Below are 20,132 nucleotides of genomic sequence, written 5' to 3'. Positions count from 1 at the left end.
ACCCAACAGTAGAACTTTGTGTGAAGCATGGATTGCAGCTACTCTCCACAGATTTCTAGAGTCGAGAAGCTGCATTTTGTAAACAGTGAAGGCTGTTTGTCTGCTTAAAACTTTGCTATCACTGTAATTTCTCTCTCTCTCTCTCTCTCTCTCTCTCTCTCTCTCTCTCTCTCTCTCTGTCTTTCAGGGAAAGGATGGGCAGTTTTCTCTTGGTAAAATGCTTGCTTTCTCTCTCTGTCTTAAAATGATTAGAATGCTCATACCCCTCTGTGTCTGCTTGCTGTGTTTACACTGGGGTGGGCTGGAGTGGGGGTGCATTGACTTAAAGGGACTGTGAACCTTACAAGGGTTTATGAATTCTTTTTCTTAACCATCTGGGTCTGCTTTCTGGAGCAGCAGTATGAGGGAAAAGAGAACTGTTGCTCTAAGCCCCTGCAAACATTTTGCTCTGTCTGTGAGGCAGGAATTTGTGATTTCAGCTCTCTCCTTTTCAAATACAGTTTTCAAAGCACACCAGACATTTTTCCCACATTGTACAAAAGCACAGCTCCCCCCAAAAATAAAGTTTGCACCAAACAATTTTTCACCTAATTAAAAAAAACCCACAGTAGCCATTTTGCCACTTCTTCTACCCATAATCCCACACTGCTCCCCAGGAGGGATGCCTCCACCCACCCCTGACAGCCCCTGGTGTGTGGGAGTGGGGGGAGCCAGGAAGGCGGGACTTCCAGTCAGATCCATCAAATCTTTGATTTTGACAAAAGCCATGTACTAGATACTACTCAGGGGCAAGGGGGGCAGAGGCCTAGGGCGCAATAAAACCTGGCGCTGGCTCTGTTAGGGGGTTATGGAAATCTGGGAGATTAGAAGTGATGTATGTGCATGTAGCTGTAGCAACCCAGCATGGAGAGAAAGATCCTGGATATGTTTGGCTGGGATATAGGCAGCAGGAGACTTAAGAGTGTTTTCTGTGACTGACTCAGGAAAAGGCTATGGGAGATTCAGAACAGGTGGGTATCATAATCAATAAATTATTACTACAGCAGGACAGGAGGGTTGGATCATAAAGAGAAGAGAAGACTATAAAGCACAGGAAACCTTTGAAGAGCTTTCTCCTTTTATTCAGTGTTGTTTTTTTTTTAAGAAAAAGGAAGACCCAATATGTAAATGTTGTACACACTGACCAGCAAACTTTAGTCTGTGTGTCTCTTGAGAACAGCAAGACTGTAGCATTGTACTCAGCTATTGCTGATAGGCAGGCTCTAGCTTGTTGACAAAGGAGCATTCTTTACAGCAGCACCTGAAAGGGACAAAGTGAGCACAGCTTTTTTAATGTACTGTGACTCATTCCAGGAAAACAAATAACAAATCAATTTAAAAATGTTTGCATCTCTCCTGTAAGGGAGGCAGTTAAGGCAATTATTCAATTTGTATTACTTAAATAAATATGATTAAAGTATTTTCAAATGCTCTGTAAACCTATAATCTAGCTCTATGCAAATTGAAGTAGGCCCATTTAAGGGCTTAGTTTTCTTCTGCATATTTTCAGTTTTAAAAGAGAAAAGAAAAGAAGCTATATTGGTGAGTATCCATCCATGAAATTGGCAAAGTAGGCAAAGTAGGATAAAGGTTCTGGGTCCCCCCTGTTTAGAATATGTCTGAAATACTAGAGGAGAGACATTAATTTTTTATTATCACGCCCCCCCCCACCATTCCTGATGTGGATTGGTCTCTCTGTGTGCCATTTGGCCCTCAATTAAATGCTACACCATTCAATTTATATTTAAACAGAGGTGTTACTTGGCCTGTTGAAGTGGGAGCGTGACAGCACCAGTGATTCAAAAACATTACATTAAGCCAACATTATTGAGAAGAAAATAATCTCCAATAATTCATATTCACTAGGAAGGCTAAGAATACCCATTTAGACCTAGATATTAAATACTACTTACAGTATACAAATAGTTGTGGAGTAATAAATGTTAAAGAAGCTGAAGTACAAAACCAAACAAACCCCATCCCCAGTGTGTAGCTCTGACTCTCTATATTGTGCAATGTGACTAGATTAGACCCAGGCTTTTGAACAATGTTGCCATTTGTAAGTGGATAAGGATGCTTGATGCCAATCTCCACCCTAAGGTGGAGATTTTACTAGATCACTTTATGACATGGCTTGTCTATCTATAAAATATAAGTAAGCACCTTCTAACCTACATATGGGGCGTTTTCGCACTGACCTTAATCGGCAGCGAAGCCCCTCTTCACCGCGCAGGATCTGCGCGGATTTCGCACTAATTGCCACGCAGCACCCGGAAGAGCCGGAAAGTCCCGCAGCTTTTGCGGCGCAAATGGAAACTGGTTTTTGACGGTTTCCATTTGCGCCGCAAAAGCCACGGGACTTTCCGGCTCTTCCGGGTGCTGCATGGCAATTAGTGCGAAATCCGCGCAGATCCTGCGCGGTGAAGAGGGGCTTCGCTGCCGATTAAAGTCAGTGCGAAAACGCTGATGGTCTTATACTGCTCTTGAGAACTTGGTTTGTTAGTCTGATTGACATATTCAGTGACACCACAGCACAATTACTAAGGGCAGAAGGAACAAATAAAATATTGCAGTGGTAGCTAGACATAGCTTTTACTGCACCCTGAAGTAAACAGAACAAGTGACATTCAAGTCAAGTTAGCCTTTACTGGCATTATATATATCAGAGCAAGTTAGTTAAAAAAGGTTAAATAGAATGATTCTGTACATGTACATCTGAGTAAGCATAAACATAAATTGTTTCTATTTGATCCCTTGGCATGCCTTTAAAACAGAGTAAAGAAACTTAGCTACATTCTCAGTGACACTAGATAAAGAATCGTTCAAAAGTCCATAGACCTTAAGCGCATTAGAACAAACAGCCATGCTAACTAAAAAAGGATGTAAATACTTGTGATGAAGATCTGTATACAAATTACAATAAAGAAGAATATGAGTAATTGTCTCGATACATTTTTGTTTACAGAGGCAGTATCTGACTGAGTAGGCTGTCTTGTTGAATCTGCAATAAAGAATGGCAGAGGGCATGGTGTTACATCTGGCAAGGGAAAAAGCTCTATGCTGCTGTGGCACCTGCAAGACGGATAGATATGAGGCCATTTCCCCAGTACTGAGAGGGATCTCAAAGTTCCGTGGGGAACGAGTTTTCTTAGTCAAACTATAGTTCTTGGCACTCAATATCTAGCAACTTGTTTTTAATTTCTTGAACTGGGGCGGTGAAGGATAGCATGGACAGTAGTTCCAGAGATAAACCCATTGCTTTGATTTTTTTCTCAATATGTGCTGACCAATTTGACAAGTTAAGCTCAGAGAGCATTTGATAGATATAGCTCCCAGGTTCAGAGTTATAGTGCACACGTAGCCAGAATATGAAGGTCGTGAGCCATGCACTAGTAACCATTAAGGACATGCCGGTTTCTAAGTGGATAACTGCATATGGGGCACATTTTGGCATGCCCAGAATTTTACATAAGAATTTGGATTGGGCACATTCGATAGCACATTCAAAAGACCCAATCCCGATTAGGATACCTTACAGAAGTTGGCTTTGAATATTTTTATACTCTAAAGTAACAAAAGGGGGAGCACAGTATAGTTACCTCAAATCAACAAACCCCCAAAAATGTGTTCAATGATGCTACAAAGAATATACAATGTACAAAGAAATATATTCAACAAATGCATACAATCTTAGACATACTGGCACAGTCTTTGTTACAAAAATTATTTCCAAACAATCAGTCTCTTTATTCAAGCAGTCTCTTAATGATGCTTACTGTTGTCTTCTGATGAATATATATTCTTGAAAAGTAGCCTCAAAATATAATTCCACACAGGTAACCTCAAGTTATAATTCCATACTACACAATTTCCGGATTTTGAAGTGTGTTTCAGTCCGTGGCCCTTCGTCAGGTAAGTTCTATTTCTTCAAGAAAAAACTAGATAGAGGCACAAACAAGAATATAACAAAGTACCATGCATAAAAAACCCTACAAGAGACATAGTAAAATCATTATATTACACACACACACTCAGCTATTCATATACTCATTCCAAACACATATAAAGAGTTCATACTATAGCTTCCTTTCGGAGTCCCGATTAACAACGTTACTCAGCTTAACAGCTTCACATGATTCAGAATTCGGGTCTTATCACTCTTAATGCTAATAGCCTTTGTTATATTATATATAGGATCCTCCCAGGATGGTAAATGGCCCTTAATTATGAATACCAGAACTGACTGCATACATTAAAGAGACAGAGCCCGTTTCCAATGTTATCATATCTCCTTATTAAAGAAACATATTCATTGCATTATAATCTCATACTATCTGCTCATATAAAAGGTGGACGATCTAGAACTGAATTCAATCCACCTGGAGAGAGCATCTCAAGTCTATGTGTCCATTGTGCCTTCTTCTGTAGGAGGAGACAATGTGTATTTGTCCCAGAATACTGAGATGTCTCCAAATATTTTAGTACCAAAAATCTAACTTCATCATATATATGTTTCATTTCTTCAAAATGACTAGTTAACGGGGCTTGAAAATTTTTACAATTAATTCTTGATTTTTGCTCAGCCATATGAATTCTAACACTCCGCATACTGGAGCCCACATACCTTAAAGGACATTTGCATTCCACCAAATATACACATTTTTTGGTTTTGCAATCTGTATATTGTCTCAAATCTATTTTTCTACCATTAATTTCAATAAAATCCATCTCCCATGCTAATGCACACGTACTACAAGAATAACACTTATATTGAATATTTTGTATTGAATATTTTTATGGCAGCTGGGACAAATTAGTTACCTCTGCCATAAAAAAGTGTGCTATGGCTGATGCACTGATGTTAGCTGTCTTCACTGCATACTTGCCATGGGTAGACCAAGTCGCATTATATTGAAAAAACACCTAAGTATTTAAAATAGTTGACTTGCTCTATCTCTTCGCCATCAGTACAAACTGGCCAATGAGTCTCTTTCTGGGATGCCCTGAGCTCTTTGCCATCTCTTTGCCATCAGTAACCCATTTGTAAAGCCTCCACTTTTTTGAGAAAACTAAGATTTTGGACTCCTCATAGTTCATCTGGAGCTTACTACTAGTAAAATACAGAACACAACAAGTCAACAGATGTCTTAAGCTCTCTCTAGAACAGGACAACACCGTATCGTCAGAATAAAGTAACAAAGGTACATGGAATGAATCACGTTTTGGGCTATGGCAGTTGGCACCAGATAACTGAATAGCCAGGTCGTGAGGAAGAGATTGAATAAAAAGGGAGCTGAAATGTTTGACACCCTTATTGGCAGAAATGGTTTATACTTTTGACCTTTTTTTTTTTTATGCTCTTTCTGTACCATTTTCATGCTTTTCTTAACTTACTACAGACTGCTTTACAGACCTGGGACAGAGAAAAGGGGCTGTTTATTTATCAAGCAGTTACTTTTCACAAGAGACCTTGATGGAGTATAGGGTTGCCTGGCCCCCAGTCCAGGCAGGGGTTTCCTTGATTTTCAGGGTTTTAGACCACCACCAGCCAGCCCTACCCCCAAATGTTGTCCTTCTACCTGGGCATAACTTCCTCCTTCAAACTTCATACTAATCTCTTTCTGTACTACTCTAAACCAAAGAAGGATCATAGAGCGTTGTCACAACAAGTTAACCTCTGTCAACCTAAGTCAAGTCAACCTCTGTTAACCTAAGTCAAGCTCTATTACAAACTGACCAATGAGTCTCTTTCTGGGATGCTCTGAGCTCATTCCACCAGATCTATAGCCATGTCCTCTGTCAGCTTTCCACTTTTGGGCCACCATACCCTAGATGTCAGAGCCAGAGTGGATGCATCCTTTGACAGAGCTATGTTTTCCTGCTAAAAACACCTGTGTACCACCTCCAGGTATTTCAGCTTGCTAGTCTTTCTGCTGTCACTGTGATGCACAGAAACCATGAAGTAGTAAGAATGGGTTATTTAACCTGTAACTGTTGTTCTTTGAGTTATGTTTTAAGTGTTCATCCATCCAACCAGACTTTCCCACAGGTGCCTTAACTTGCTGTTTCATGTTCTTACATTTTGGAAGGAACTGAGTAGCAAAGTGCCACCTTATAGCACCTGTTTTATCTATTTTAATTAACTTATGTAACTGAATTGTATTTTAAATTGCTGTTTACATTGTATTTTATCCAAATCATGGTATTCCATGTCTGTAAGCCGCCCTGAGCCCGCCTTAGGCGGGGGAAGGCGGGATATAAAAATAAATTTACTTTACTTTACAAAGCAAGATTCTTTGTTTGGGGGCATGTACAGCTGGGGTTGCATTTCAGAGGGAAAGAAGATTATTAGATGTAAAAGCTAGAAGTTTTTATGAGCCACCTGAATGCTCTTGCTATTTTGAAGTGATTTTAAAATGCCACAAGGCCTGCAGTGTGGGATTCCTTCCCATCCCATGCCTTTTTAAGTGCCAAAAGAGCTTCCTCCAGGTGCTTTGGCACTTGCAAATGTCAAGTCGGCTGAATTCAATAACGAGTCTCTTGGTGAAACAGAGTAACAAGTTTATTGTAAACAGAACTAGAGACCATGGCAGAGATTGAAGGACTAAAATACATAGGCTCTAAACCAGCATTTAAGGTATAGATGAAAGGAATTCCTACGGTGGGGGTAATCTATGCAACACATTTTCGCACTAGGATGCTACTCCCTTCGTTCCCAGGCCGAAGCCTCTCCCACAGAGAGCAAGGCTGGGAAGGCGCCCTTATCTTATTCACATGTTAGCATTTCAAAGCAGACTACACAACAAAGGCCTCTCTAGTGAGGGGGCAGGAAAGTGAGCTAGCAGCAATCGGTGTACACTGTAAAGTACCCAGACTCCTTCACTTCAGAACCAAACTTAATACAGGTATTGAGTAATTCATAGCAGACTTGACATACTGCCCCCCCTAGGCCCCCTCCCCTGCCGGGCGGCCTTGCGAGGAGGGCGGTTCACATTTATGGCTCAGCAACTCGGGCCCCGAGAGGCTCCGGCACTCCCCCTTCGAGGGGAGGGTTGGTGAATCTTGGGAGTGCCACTTGGACGGCCCCGGAGATCGGCGCAGTAGGCTGCAATGAAAAACAGGGTGGACTTTACCAAGAGCAGGGGGAAGGTCTAGCTCTACTGTCACCGGGTTGATTACCCGCTTGATCTTAAATGGCCCTAGGAACTTAAAAGCCAACTTCCTAGACGGTTGTGCCAGAGGCAGGTTTTTTGTTGACAGAAATACAGAGTCCCCCACCTTCAAGTCCCAGACTGGCACATGGCTTTTATCGTACTGTCTTTTATACGCCTCTTTGGCCAGCTTCAGGTTTTCTTGTATGGCTGGCCAACATTGGCTGGGACCTTGCCACCATTGCTCGAAACTTGAGCCCGTCAATCCCTCCCCCCCTGGCAACATGGGGATCGGCTTCCCCTCATACCCAAACACTGTTGCAAAGGGAGATGCTTTGGTGGAACTGTGAGCGCTGTTGTTGTAAGCGTATTCTGCGAAGGGGAGGAGGTCCACCCAGTCTGATTGGCGTAGGCTTACAAAGCACCGTAGGTACTGCTCTAGCACCCCGTTCACTCTCTCTGTCTGTCCGTCCATCTGGGGGTGATAGGCAGAGCTTAGCCCCTGTTCCATCCCTAATAATTTACAAAACTCCCGCCAGAAGGTGGCAACGAACTGAGGGCCCCTGTCACTTATGACCTTGTCAGGGATGGAGTGATGTTTGGCCACGTGGTCGAAAAATAAAGCTGCTAGTTTCTTGGCTGTGGGTAACTGGCTGCAGGGGATGAAGTGGGCTTGTTTTGAAAACGTGTCCACTACCACCAGTATGACTGTTTTCCCCCGGGAGGGTGGCAGCTCGACTATGAAGTCCATGGACACCACGGCCCATGGCCGTTTCGCTGTTTCTAACGGCTGTAGGAGCCCTGGGGTTCCCCCCCCCCTTTTTTGCCATCACACACACCGGGCAACCAGCCACAAAGTCCGACACATCTTTCTTTAGAGACGGCCACCAGAACTGCCGGTGCACTAAGTGCAAGGTTTTGACATAGCCGAAGTGCCCAGCTAGCTTGGAGCAGTGACACAGTTGGAGAATTTCTTTCCTTAAGGTTTCCGGGACGTACAGTTTCTCTCCCTTGTACCAAAGACCATCTTTTCTTTTCTGCAACCCCTCTGGCCGCCCACCTCCCTCCCGTTCGGCCTCTAGGGCGATTCGTTCTTTGCTTAGCCCACTCAATTCCTTTTTTCTCTGTGAGCGGGTGGTAACCATAGCCGCCACTTGCGTGGGGGGGATCAGGGAGTCTATCACCTCCTCCCTCTGGCTCTCATGCTGTGGGAGCCTGGACAGGGCGTCCGCTAGAAAATTGCGGGTCCCCGGGATGTGCTTCAGGGTGAAATCGAATTTGGAGAAGAAGCCCGCCCACCTGATTTGTTTTTCACTCAATTTTCTTTTCCCTGTTAGGGCCTCTAAATTTTTGTGGTCCGTCCATATCTCAAAGGGCACCCTGGCTCCCTCCAACCAGGACCTCCAAGTTTTTAGTGCAAACATGACAGCGAAGGCCTCTTTGTCCCACACCGACCAGTTCCTCTGCTCCTCCGAGAACTTTCGCGAAATGTAAGCACAGGGTCTGAGCTTCCCCTCCTCATCCCTTTGCATGAGAATGGCTCCTACGGCGACATCGGAGGCGTCGCATTGGACCACAAACCCCTTCCGCTCATCTGGGTGGCTTAAGACCGGCTCGCTTGTGAACAGTTGTTTAAGCCGGTCGAAAGCCGCCTGAAAAGTCGGTGTCCAATTCAGCCTGGCCCCTGGTCGCTTTGCCTCTTCCCCCCTCCCCTTCGTCTTCAGGAGGTCTGTTAGGGGCAGAGCGATTTGGGCAAACCCCTCAATGAATCCCCTATAGAAATTGGAGAAACCGAGGAAACTTTGGAGCTGTCTACGTGTCCTCGGGGGGGCCCACTCTAAAACTGCCTGAACTTTGGCTGGATCCATGGCCAGCCCGTCCCCAGACACCCGGAAGCCCAAATAATCTAGTTCCGTGCGGTGAAACTCGCATTTGGACAACTTGGCGTAGAGCTGGTGCTTCAGCAGGGTGGCCAACACCTCCCTCACTAGTTTCACATGGGACTGTTCATCTTGAGAATAAATAATGATGTCATCAAGGTACACCACCACCCCCTTGTACAGAAATTTCCGCAATACATCATTTATGAAATTCATGAACACCCCCGGTGCCCCTTGCAATCCAAACGGCATGACCAAGTATTCAAATTGTCCCATCGGTGTGTTGAACGCCGTTTTCCACTCATCCCCCTCTTTGATGCGCACTCGGAAGTACGCGTCCCGCAGGTCAAGCTTTGTGAAAATTTCCCCCCCCGCCACCGTGCTTAGCAGGTCTTTGATGAGGGGGATGGGGTAGGCGTTTGACATGGAAATCGCGTTAATCCCGCGAAAGTCAGTGCAAAGCCTAAGGCTGTTGTCCTTCTTCTTTCTAAACAACACGGGGGCCGCGTGGGGGGCCGTCGCGGGTCTGATGAACCCCCTTTTCAAGTTCAGGTCTAGAAATTTACGCAACTCCTTCTTCTCAGCCCACCCCATTTGGTAGAGTTTGGCCCTGGGAAGGCTTTCCCCGGGGATCAGTTCTATCGCACAGTCTGTGCTCCTGTGGGGGGGTAGCTGGTTGGCCTCCCGTTCACTAAACACTTCCATTAGGTCGCAGTAGGCGTCCGGGACATGGTGCACCTCTTCCACCAGGACGCACGCCCTCTCCCGAGCGGTTGGCGCTCGTGGCCCCCATGCCGCTTGCCAAAGGTGCTGGCTGCAACTTGGGTCGGGAAATCTGATGGTCTGGGCTCTCCAGCGGATGAGAGGCTCGTGCTTCTCCAACCACCCCACTCCCAGGACCACGGGGTAGCCGCAGGCGGGCGCGATCACAAACGTCTCTGAGTCCCAGTGGTCCTCAATCCCCAGGGGGCACGGCTCAGTCTCTTGCGTGCAGGGTTCCCCCCCCATTACTGACTCATCCATCTGTTCAAAGTGCATGGGGTGGGGCAGTTGAAAGCGTTCCAACCCCAGAGCCTCCACCACCTTGGGGGAGATCAGCTCTCTATTACAGCCCGAGTCTATGAGGGCCCGGATCTGTAGGAACCTTTTTAGCTTTGGGTTCAACAATTTGACCACTATAAAGTACAACCTTCCCGTGGGTCTCACCGTTAGTGGTGCCTCCTCCCGGTCGACCTGCTGGCTGGCACCGTTCAAAGCAGGTCGGCGTCGTTTCCCGCCGGCTCCTCTTCCCACGCCAGCTCGGCCAGCTCCTCGGACAGACGCACCTCCTCCTCCTGCAGGTCCTCTTGCACTAGGAGCGCGCTGCCCTTCGCCGCATCCTTAGGGCGGCCGGTGGTCTTTTTGGGGCCGGGGGTGCCCGGGCGGGTGGCTCCCTGCGGTGGGGCAGCCCCGGTGGCTGGTTGGGGGCAGCCGGAGGCCAGATGGTTGGGGTCCCCACACCGGAAACAACGTCGGGGCCCCCCCGGAGCAGCCGCCGCCGGCTTCTTGACTTTAGGTGGCTCAGCCTTCCCGGGGGCTGCTTTCGGCGTTCCCCTGCCGGCGGCTAGTGCTTGGCGCAGCATTGCCACTCGTTTCAGGTTGGTCTCCACCTCCCCCGCCAGCGGAATCCACCCCACCAGGGTATCGGGGCTGGCTTGCGTGAGCGCCCTATCCAGGATGCTCGGGTTCAGCCCATTGGTGAAGTGCTCGATCTTCATCACCTCGTTCCAATTCCGAGCCCGGGCGGCGTTGGCCTGGAAGTCGGCCGCGTACTCTCGGATGGATCGGGCCCCTTGCTTCATGTTCCGCAGTGCCGCCAGCGCTCGGGCTTCTTGCAGGGGGTCCTCGTATTGGGTCAGTAGGGCTTGCACGAAGGTGTTTACGAAGTGGAGGACCGGGCTGTTAGTTTCGCATAGGCTCACATACCACTTCTTTGCTGCGCCCCGCAGCTTCGACCCGAGGTAGTCCACGCGGCTCATCTCATCGGGGAATAGGTCCCCCCAGTAGTACATGTAGCTGTTCGCCTGGATCGCGAAGTAGTTCACTTCCTCCGGGTCTCCATCAAACGTGGCGTCCAGCTCCCGGCCTCCCCCCAGGTCTCTTTGTCTGACCGGGGCAGGAGGGGGCGCCGCTGGGGCTTGCGGGGCCGCTCCGGGTGGAGGGGCGGCAGGGCCCGGTTGAGCCGGGGGTCCCCGCGGACCCGCCGGGGCTGGCTGCTGCTGGCGAGCCCCGGTCACCCCCAGCGCTCTGCCCAGCTGCGCGGTCAGGGTCTGCATCTGGTCCTTGAGGTCTCTCACCGCCCCGTCAATCTCCCTGCGGACCATCGCCCGAAACGTTTCGTAATCCTCATCGGTCTGGTCCTTGGGTCTCGCCCCTCCGTCATCCGCTCCGCACTCGGCCCCTTCGCCTCCACTCCCGGGGTCTTGAGTCCCCGCAGCTCCGGCGCCTTCGCTCGTCTCGCCCGGGTTGGCGGCGGCGGCCTCGGCCAGTTGGACCCGCTTGGTGTGGCGGGTCATGATCGCCTCCCGTCGGATCGGGGCTTGATCCATCAGCGTGGTGGAGGTCCTTGGCTGGTATTGCCGTGGGGTCACCACCAGCTGAAACTGGGGAGGGGAGGCCGCGGTCCTTCTGGCCGTATGGATGTGCCAGGGTGTCTCGGCCCCCTCCACTCTGGTTGGGAGTTCTCCGTTCTCCGGAGACTGTTCGGACATCGCCTTTTCAGTTGCCGGAAAGGTTGAACTCCAAGATAGGGGAGTCCTTCAAAATGACAAGTCGGCTGAATTCAATAACGAGTCTCTTGGTGAAACAGAGTAACAAGTTTATTGTAAACAGAACTAGAGACCATGGCAGAGATTGAAGGACTAAAATACATAGGCTCTAAACCAGCATTTAAGGTATAGATGAAAGGAATTCCTACGGTGGGGGTAATCTATGCAACACATTTTCGCACTAGGATGCTACTCCCTTCGTTCCCAGGCCGAAGCCTCTCCCACAGAGAGCAAGGCTGGGAAGGCGCCCTTATCTTATTCACATGTTAGCATTTCAAAGCAGACTACACAACAAAGGCCTCTCTAGTGAGGGGGCAGGAAAGTGAGCTAGCAGCAATCGGTGTACACTGTAAAGTACCCAGACTCCTTCACTTCAGAACCAAACTTAATACAGGTATTGAGTAATTCATAGCAGACTTGACAGCAAAGGCATGGGATGTTGATAGGGGGAGAGCTCTGATCTTCAGGTCCCATCAGGATTGGTCCCTTGAGGCATTTTAATATTACTTTAAAGTGCAATGGCCACGAGTTCTCCATCATGTTTAATTTGGCTTTGGGTTGTAGCTGTTTGGTGGTACAAAGCTGTGATGGATAAGTGCTGTGTAAACAGGTAATTGATTGTGAAAGGTTAATTCCTTACAGAGTGACAGAGCCTTGAGTGACAGGGTCCTCCAAGGAATTTAATTAGTTAGCATCAGTTGAACAGAGGAAGACTTGAGAGCTGAATGCTGAAGAAATGGCTATCTGAATTCATCCGTGACTGAGAAGATTCTAATACTGACAGAGTCTGAGTCTAGCCCTGACATAGAAGGATTAAGTGCTGACAGGGTTTGTGCTTAGCCCTGGCAGAGAACAGTTTAACACAGATGGAATATTGGGAAGATTGGCAGGAGTAGGTAGTTAGGTGAAGACTCCCATTTGGGGCAGAAAAAGGGATAGATCTTCTAGTGAAAAAAGAATTTCTCTACCAATTGGAAAGGGAAGATAGCTCTGAGGAGTGGAGTGATCTCTAGTCAGATGTGTTTAGAAACTGCCTTTTAAATCCTGAAAAGTCAGGGAGGAAACCTCAAGAAGACTACTGGTGTGTTTAGTGAATGAATTTGGGTGCTGGACAGAATATTCCACATACAGACTATCTGGAAACCAAAAGAGCCAGATATGCTCAGGAAAGTATACTGGAGTGTTTAGGAAACACTGAAACAGAAGTTTCTCAACTTAAATAAATAAGACACTGTGAAAAGCTTAAGAAACTCTCAGTTGTTTAAAATATGAACTGTAGTCTGTGCCTGTACTGATTTACCTCAGAATTCATTACCTCAGACTTTTTACACTTGATTTCACCTGACCTTCCCCTCTATGTTGAATAAAATATTTTGCTATTTTCAAACTTTAAGAAATTTCTTGAGTGCTATTTCAGTAGTTTAAGTTAAAGATGGAGACCTTGTCCCTTCCTTCATGTTCCAGCAGCAAAATATCATACAGTGACTGGGTGAGACAGCCATTGTTCTTCACAAAAGAAGAAAATAAATAAGGCTGCTCAGTTAGAAAGGGAGAGAAAAATGAAGGGAAATTCTTGCCTCTGAGAGAGGGAACTGGGATAGGTCATCATAAATGCCACTCAGTGTGAATGCACAAATGATGATTTAAAGAACATTATAGGTATGCAGCCTTCTTTTGCCTGTGACCAGTTTTACATTAAGAAGAAGAATATGCTTTCCCAGTTCTCTCAGTAAGTCTCCTTTGATTGTTATCCCAGAAACCAAATCATATCTTTTGGCAGCTGAAGGACAGAATTTGTAGGATGCCTACAGAATTCCAATTAGGGAGATTTTAAGTATGAACTGGTACAAAGTCTGGGACAGCTGTGTGGAGTGGAATGTAACAAACTAGTAGATGCAATACAGCAATATGTTATAATGTGCTTGCTTTAGAAAATGCCCACATACTTGGATACATTGTGAGGTGCCCACTCTCAGTTATACCCCCTAAGTAGTCAAAGCAATGTTTGTATAGGCAGTAGTTGCGGAAATCTAATAATCTCGTACACTGGAATGTAATGCCTGTTGAAAGTTACTGCTAACTAAAACAGACCGTTCTACTATGAATGCTGTCTCTGTACAATGTGTTTAGGTCATCTGCTGCCATAGGAGTGTGTGCCCATTATGATGTGGTGACTGTAACATGTAAGCCAGACTGGCCACAAATATAGCTACAGGAGTATTAGTGGTACTCCCACCCTGCAGCACAGTAATTTAAACAAAACAGAACAAAAACCCTACTGCCAGGTGTTTGTGTTTATAGACAGAAATGTTCACTTTTTCATGTCAGTGGTACTGCTGGGACAATGAGCACTTTGGCTGGAGCTTTCACTGTGAAACAGCCCAGTCAGATATCCACACAGTTTAGCTTAAAGTCACCAGAAAAGTGATCTCTGGGTGATTCTGAGTCCTTGGACAAAAGTCCAGGAAGGAACTCCAGAATCAGTGCCACCCCACTGGTGCACACCCCCCCACTGGGACCAAATAAGGAATGGCCCTCACCACTTGTAAACTGGGTGGGAGCCATTGCTGCTACCAGAAGCCATCTGCCTGAACCCCAGACATGGCAGGTGCAAACAGCTACAGGAGCCTGCTCTTCTTCCCTGGGGGAATATGGAGTGAGGCTGTGTGCAGTGCTTCCCCCAAGAGTGGAACCTGCGATAGCTGCCCCTGTTGTCCATTGGCTAGGACTACCCATGTCTTTGACCATCATATTTTTTCCTGACCAGACTAGGAATATGATCCATTAAATTTGTTCACTTATTTTGAGAGCATAAAGCTTTGCAGTATATATACATTATGTATTTATTATCTTTGCACCTCAAGGCAACTGCAGTCTGTGCTCCTTGTTGTCAGTTGCATTTAAAAACACAACTGTTTGTTTCTTAACACAGGTAGTTGGGCGGGAACTGCTGCTCCATTTGATAGACTTTCTGGTGACCAGTTATCATCATGACCCTGTAATTACAAAGCTGATTGATAGCACCCGGATACATATCATGCCTTCAATGAACCCTGATGGATTTGAAGCAACAAAAAATCCTGGCTGTTACACTTTAGAGGGCAGGTAGGAATTTGACAGCATTGTTAGAGTCAGTAGGCTTCACATCATATCAACATAATTTTAAATGCTTGCTCCTTTTATGAATGTAAAATTTAAAACAAGAGGATATTACTCCAGAGGGGGATGAACTACGAATAATTCCTGAAGAAGATTCACCATAAAATGGACTTTTATCTGGATGCTTGTCAATCTGGGAGCCCTTGTGGAAGCTGTTTTGCTATATTACATGGCTAGGACTTTTCTTAGTTTTGCTACAGGTTCACATCTATTGCGGTGTTATCTTTGTTACTGAAAAAGTTGTGGAACTTTGTAAGTATATATTATACATAGTAGCTATAATTCACAGAGTTGTTTGTTCAGTTGCCTGTAGGCATATTTGTATTATAAATTCACTGTTAAAGCTTCCGTTATATTAACCAGATCGTTAACTAAAATTAATATACCTTCAGAATAAGAAAATAATGTCTTTTTTCTTTTTTTTATTTTTAAAATTGACTTTTCAGGGTAAAATACCAGGGAAAGGATAGTGAGAGGGGGAAAGGGGGATAAAAATAGTGAATTTAAAATAACATCTATAAGCATTTCTACCAGGGCTTTTTTGGTATAAAAAGCCCAGCAGGAACTCATTTGCATGTTAGGCCACATCCCATGATGTCACCATTGTTTCACATATGGCTTTTTGTAGAAAAAGCCCAGCAGGAAATCATATACATATTAGGCCACACCCCTGACACCAAGCCAGCCGGAACTGCGTTCCTGTGCATTCCTCTTCAAAAAAAGCCCTGAATTCTACTATTACACTTTCTCATTTTGTAAATCCAGTTCACAATAGAGTATCTACCTTAATGTCTGTAAGTCTGTTATCATCAGTGTTCCCTATAAGCTGAGTTAGTGTGAGCTAGCTCACAGATTGTAGCCTCTGTCTCACACATTTTTGTCTTAGCTTAGGAAAGATGGCTCCAAAGCAAACTAATTTATGCAGTAGCTCACAAAGTAGAATTTTTGCTCATAAGACTCCACAGCTTAGAGGAAGTATTCGTTATCATACTTTTGATGATATATTACCTTAATATTTGTAGCATTTTTTTATGAGTACAGTTAATTTGTTCTAGAATCTAATACACATCATGATACCTAAATTTGTATATTCAATAATTTGTTCTAGTCTGTTCAAAAAATGGTGCCCAAAGTTCTTTTATGTTTTGCTTACTTTATTCTTTCAGAGTATCAGCCAGTATGTCCATTTCTACTATTTCCAAGATTTTTTCTAAAAGTTCTTCTTTTGTAGGTACTTATGTCTTCTTCCAATATTTAGCATATGTTATTCTGGCAGCCGTAACTATATGTAAAATCAAATGCTTAGCTTTTTTATCTGTTACCTCAGACATAATATTCAAAAGAAATAATGTTGGTTTAAAAGTTATTGACATCAACAATATTTTCTGAAGCAATTCATGTACCATTTTCTAATAAATTATAGCATTTTTACAGGACCACCAAGCATGAAAAAAACTATCTATATGGCATTTACATTTCCAACAATCATTAGACATTCCCAGATACATTTAGCTAATTTCTCTGAAGTAATATACCATCTATAAAACATTTTACATAATTTTTAAGTGCTACTGACTGTTATTTTCATATTAATTTTCCATATTTGCGACCATTGATTAAGCTCTCTAGTATAATCTATATTTTGTGCCCATTTAACCATACAGTCTAACTACTCCATCTTCCATTTTTATCTGCAACAAAAAGGAGTACATTTTTAAAAATTTTTCATTTGAGTCATACAGTAGCTTATTAAAGGGTGATTGCTCTATATAGAATCCTTGAGGTTTATCTTTGGCATATCTAAATTCAATTTGCATTCTTGCCCACCAATCCAAATTTATATCTTGTTTCTTCAACTCATTATTTGACTTCAACATACCATCTTTTCCCAGTAGTTTTTCATATCTGAGTATTTTCTTAGGGTCAAATAGACTAGGTTGAGTGAATGCTTCTACAGGAGAGACAGATTTTTAGATAGATAGATAGATAGATAGATAAATTTATTGTCATTGTTCTCAACAAAAAGAGAGCAACGAAATGAGGTGCTCTTCCACAAAACATACCAACACATCAAACACACATATTCATATTCATACCATTTAAATACATCTAAAACCATTTAAACCATTAAAACCATTTAAATACATCTAAAACAGATAAACATTCATAAAACCATTTAAACCATTTAAATATATCTAAAACAGATAATCCTTCATAACCCTGCATTTAGCCTAACCACAGCACTTGGATAGAAACTGTCCTTAAATCTGTTTGTCCTAGCCTTCAACACTCTATATCGTCTACCTGACGGTAAGATCTCAAATAGCAAATAGCCCAGATGTGAAGGGTCCCTTAGGATCATTTGTATCTTCCTTTTACATCCCATATTATACAGATCCACCAATGAGGGGAGAGAACATCCACAAATCTTTTGTGCTCTTCTCGTCACTCTTTGGAGCACCCTTCTCTCTGCTTCCGTGCAGCTCCCAAACCACGCGCAGAGGCAATAAGATAAAATGCTCTCAATGGAACTACGATAAAAGGCAACCAGCAGACTCCCTGACAGTTGTAGTGATCTTAAGAGTCTTAAGTAGTATAGTCGTTGCTGGGCCTTTTTCTCTAGAGCTAAAGTATTTGCCCCCCATGTTAGATCCTGTTTCATGGTAATTCCCAGAAACTTCCATTCTGTCACCTGTTCTACCATAACACCATCAATAAACAACGGCTGGATGTCCAAACTATTCTTCCTGTAATCCACTATAATTTCCTTCGTTTTATTTATATTAAAAATAAGATTATTTACTTTACACCAAAGGGACAGCTGTTGAACTTCCCTCCTATACGCAGACTCATCATCCTCAGAGATGAGCCCTACCAACGTTGTATCATCTGCATACTTAACGATTTTGTTACTCAGACTGCTAGAAACACAATCAGACGTGTAAATAGTGAAAAGAAGTGGACTCAAGACACATCCCTGAGGGGTGCCAGTATTTAAGATCTTCACGGAGGAAATATATCCATCCATTTTAACCCTTTGTGAACGACCTGACAAAAAATTCAAAATCCACTCACATATAGAGTCCGACAGCTTCAAATCTTTAAGCTTAAACAACAATCTATGGGGTGATATTGTATTAAAAGCAGAACTAAAATCTACAATCAACATTCTAACATACGTCCCCTTTTTATCCAAATGCGATAAAGCAGTATAAAGAACAGTATTAACAGCATCCTCAGTAGATCTATTTTTCCTGTAAGCAAACTGATATTCATCAAAAATAACAGGAAGGCAGGAAATAATATATTTTCGAACTAATTGTTCAAAACACTTCATTATAACAGAAGTCAAGGCCACTGGCCTATAGTCATTTAAAACCTTTGCTGGCGTCCTCTTTGGTATTGGGACAATAAGGGAAGCCTTCAAACAAGTGGGAACAATGGATTGTGACAAAGAACGATTGAAAATCTCAGTCCACACCCCGGCTAACTGCCCTGCACATTCCTTTACTACACAACCAGGGATATTATCGGGACCTGCAGCCTTTCTAGAATTTTGGAATCTTCACATAAATTTGAGGCCTTATTTTTTTTCCCATGTTGATATCAAAGATTTCCTTATGAGATAGTTTCTAAAGTATTTGTGGCCATCGACGTTTTGATACCAAAGAAAGGCATGCCATCCTAATAGATAGTTTAACAATGTCTGAGTTGCCAGCAGTATGCTAGAGGCATTCTGAAAGAGGCACGGTCCCCGATTACAAACAGCTTCAGTCTTAAAACAATTCGCTTGAATGCAAATGTCTTAGAGATGTTTAAATAACAATAATTGTATCTCTTTAAGGTACAATAGTAATGGGGCAGATCTGAACAGGAATTTTCCAGATGGCTTCATCAGTAATTCTAATACAATCCAACCAGAGACTCAAGCAGTGATGGACTGGATAAAGACTGAAACATTTGTCCTCTCTGCCAATCTACATGGTGGAGCGCTAGTTGCTAGTTATCCTTTTGATAATGGCAATTCTGGTAAGCTAAAACTTGTAGAACTGAAATAAATTTATCAGAGGTTCCTGGGTGATGTTGCATGAAATGCATGCAGGTTAGACTAAGGGGTTTTCAATGCAGGTTATATCCCCTGAAGTCAATGCTTTTGGAAGAAGCAGGGTTTTTTCTTCCCCATAGCATTTTGTTGTGTTCATACACCTCTGAGGTGTGTTCATGCACCTCATCTTTCCTTCTGATCTTTCTCAAACCTGCTTTGTTTTGAAGTTTTGGGGAAGATTGCAGTAAAGCATGGATGGCAGCTATGTGGGTCCATAAATTCAAATTTACTGGCCCACATGGGAGTCATTTTTCCTGTCCCTATGACAGTAATCCCTCTGCTCCACCTGGGGGGGGAACTTTTTCATTTATTAAAATTGACACTAGAATATCAGTACGCTGTTATATTGGTATACTGTAAAGGTAGGTATCACACAGCTTTCATTTTTAAAAAGCAAATCTCTAGCTTCTTCGCTTGAAGAGTTTTGAGGGGAAAAGCACATATTTACAAAGGGAAATTACTAGAGAATTACTTTTTTCCAATGAAAGCTGGGAATTCAGAAAACATGCTACACCTATTGTTACAATGGTATATTGACATAACGTAGTCTAGTGCAGAGTCAGTTTGATGTAGTGGTTAGGTGTGCGGACTATAATCTGGGAGAACTGGGTTTGATTCCCCACTCCTCTACATGCACCTGCTAAGTGACCTTGGGTCAATCACAGCTAGGCTTGCCAATCCTCAAGTCCCAGCGGGGGTTCTTCCGCTTTCCCAGGCTCCTTCCCGCCCCCAGTCAGCTGGCTGGCAGGGGGAAGCCCCGCCCCCACAGCCACCATGTGACTTTCCACCTCTGGAGGCTTCAGTCTCTGATTGGAAAGGCTTCCTCTTGGGATGGTGTGTCTGTGTTACTTTGAAGAAGTTGGCAGCAACTCGTGAGTAGAGATGCCAATCCCTCGTTTCAGTTGCCAGAAATGGGGGGGGGGGGGAAAGGGAGGGAAATGTCTGCTGGGCACTTCATTATTTCCTATGTGGAGATCGATTCTCATAGAGT

General features: G+C 44.2%; 1 protein-coding gene across 1 annotated transcript in view; it reads left to right on the top strand.

The window, feature by feature from the left end:
• Positions 1 to 20,132, top strand: part of CPM (carboxypeptidase M) — a 70,654-nt gene that overhangs the window by 38,503 nt on the left and 12,019 nt on the right. The window contains exons 4-5 of the mRNA XM_060245055.1: positions 14,810 to 14,982; positions 18,881 to 19,065. Of these exons, the coding sequence (XP_060101038.1) occupies positions 14,810 to 14,982; positions 18,881 to 19,065 (358 nt within the window). The remainder of the gene's footprint in view (positions 1 to 14,809; positions 14,983 to 18,880; positions 19,066 to 20,132) is intronic.

The sequence above is a fragment of the Heteronotia binoei genome, chromosome 8 (genome assembly GCF_032191835.1).
Source record: "Heteronotia binoei isolate CCM8104 ecotype False Entrance Well chromosome 8, APGP_CSIRO_Hbin_v1, whole genome shotgun sequence".
NCBI classification, from domain to species: Eukaryota; Metazoa; Chordata; class Lepidosauria; order Squamata; family Gekkonidae; genus Heteronotia; species Heteronotia binoei.
Note: the sequence above shows the minus strand (reverse complement) of the source record. Positions and strands in the feature narration are given on the sequence as shown.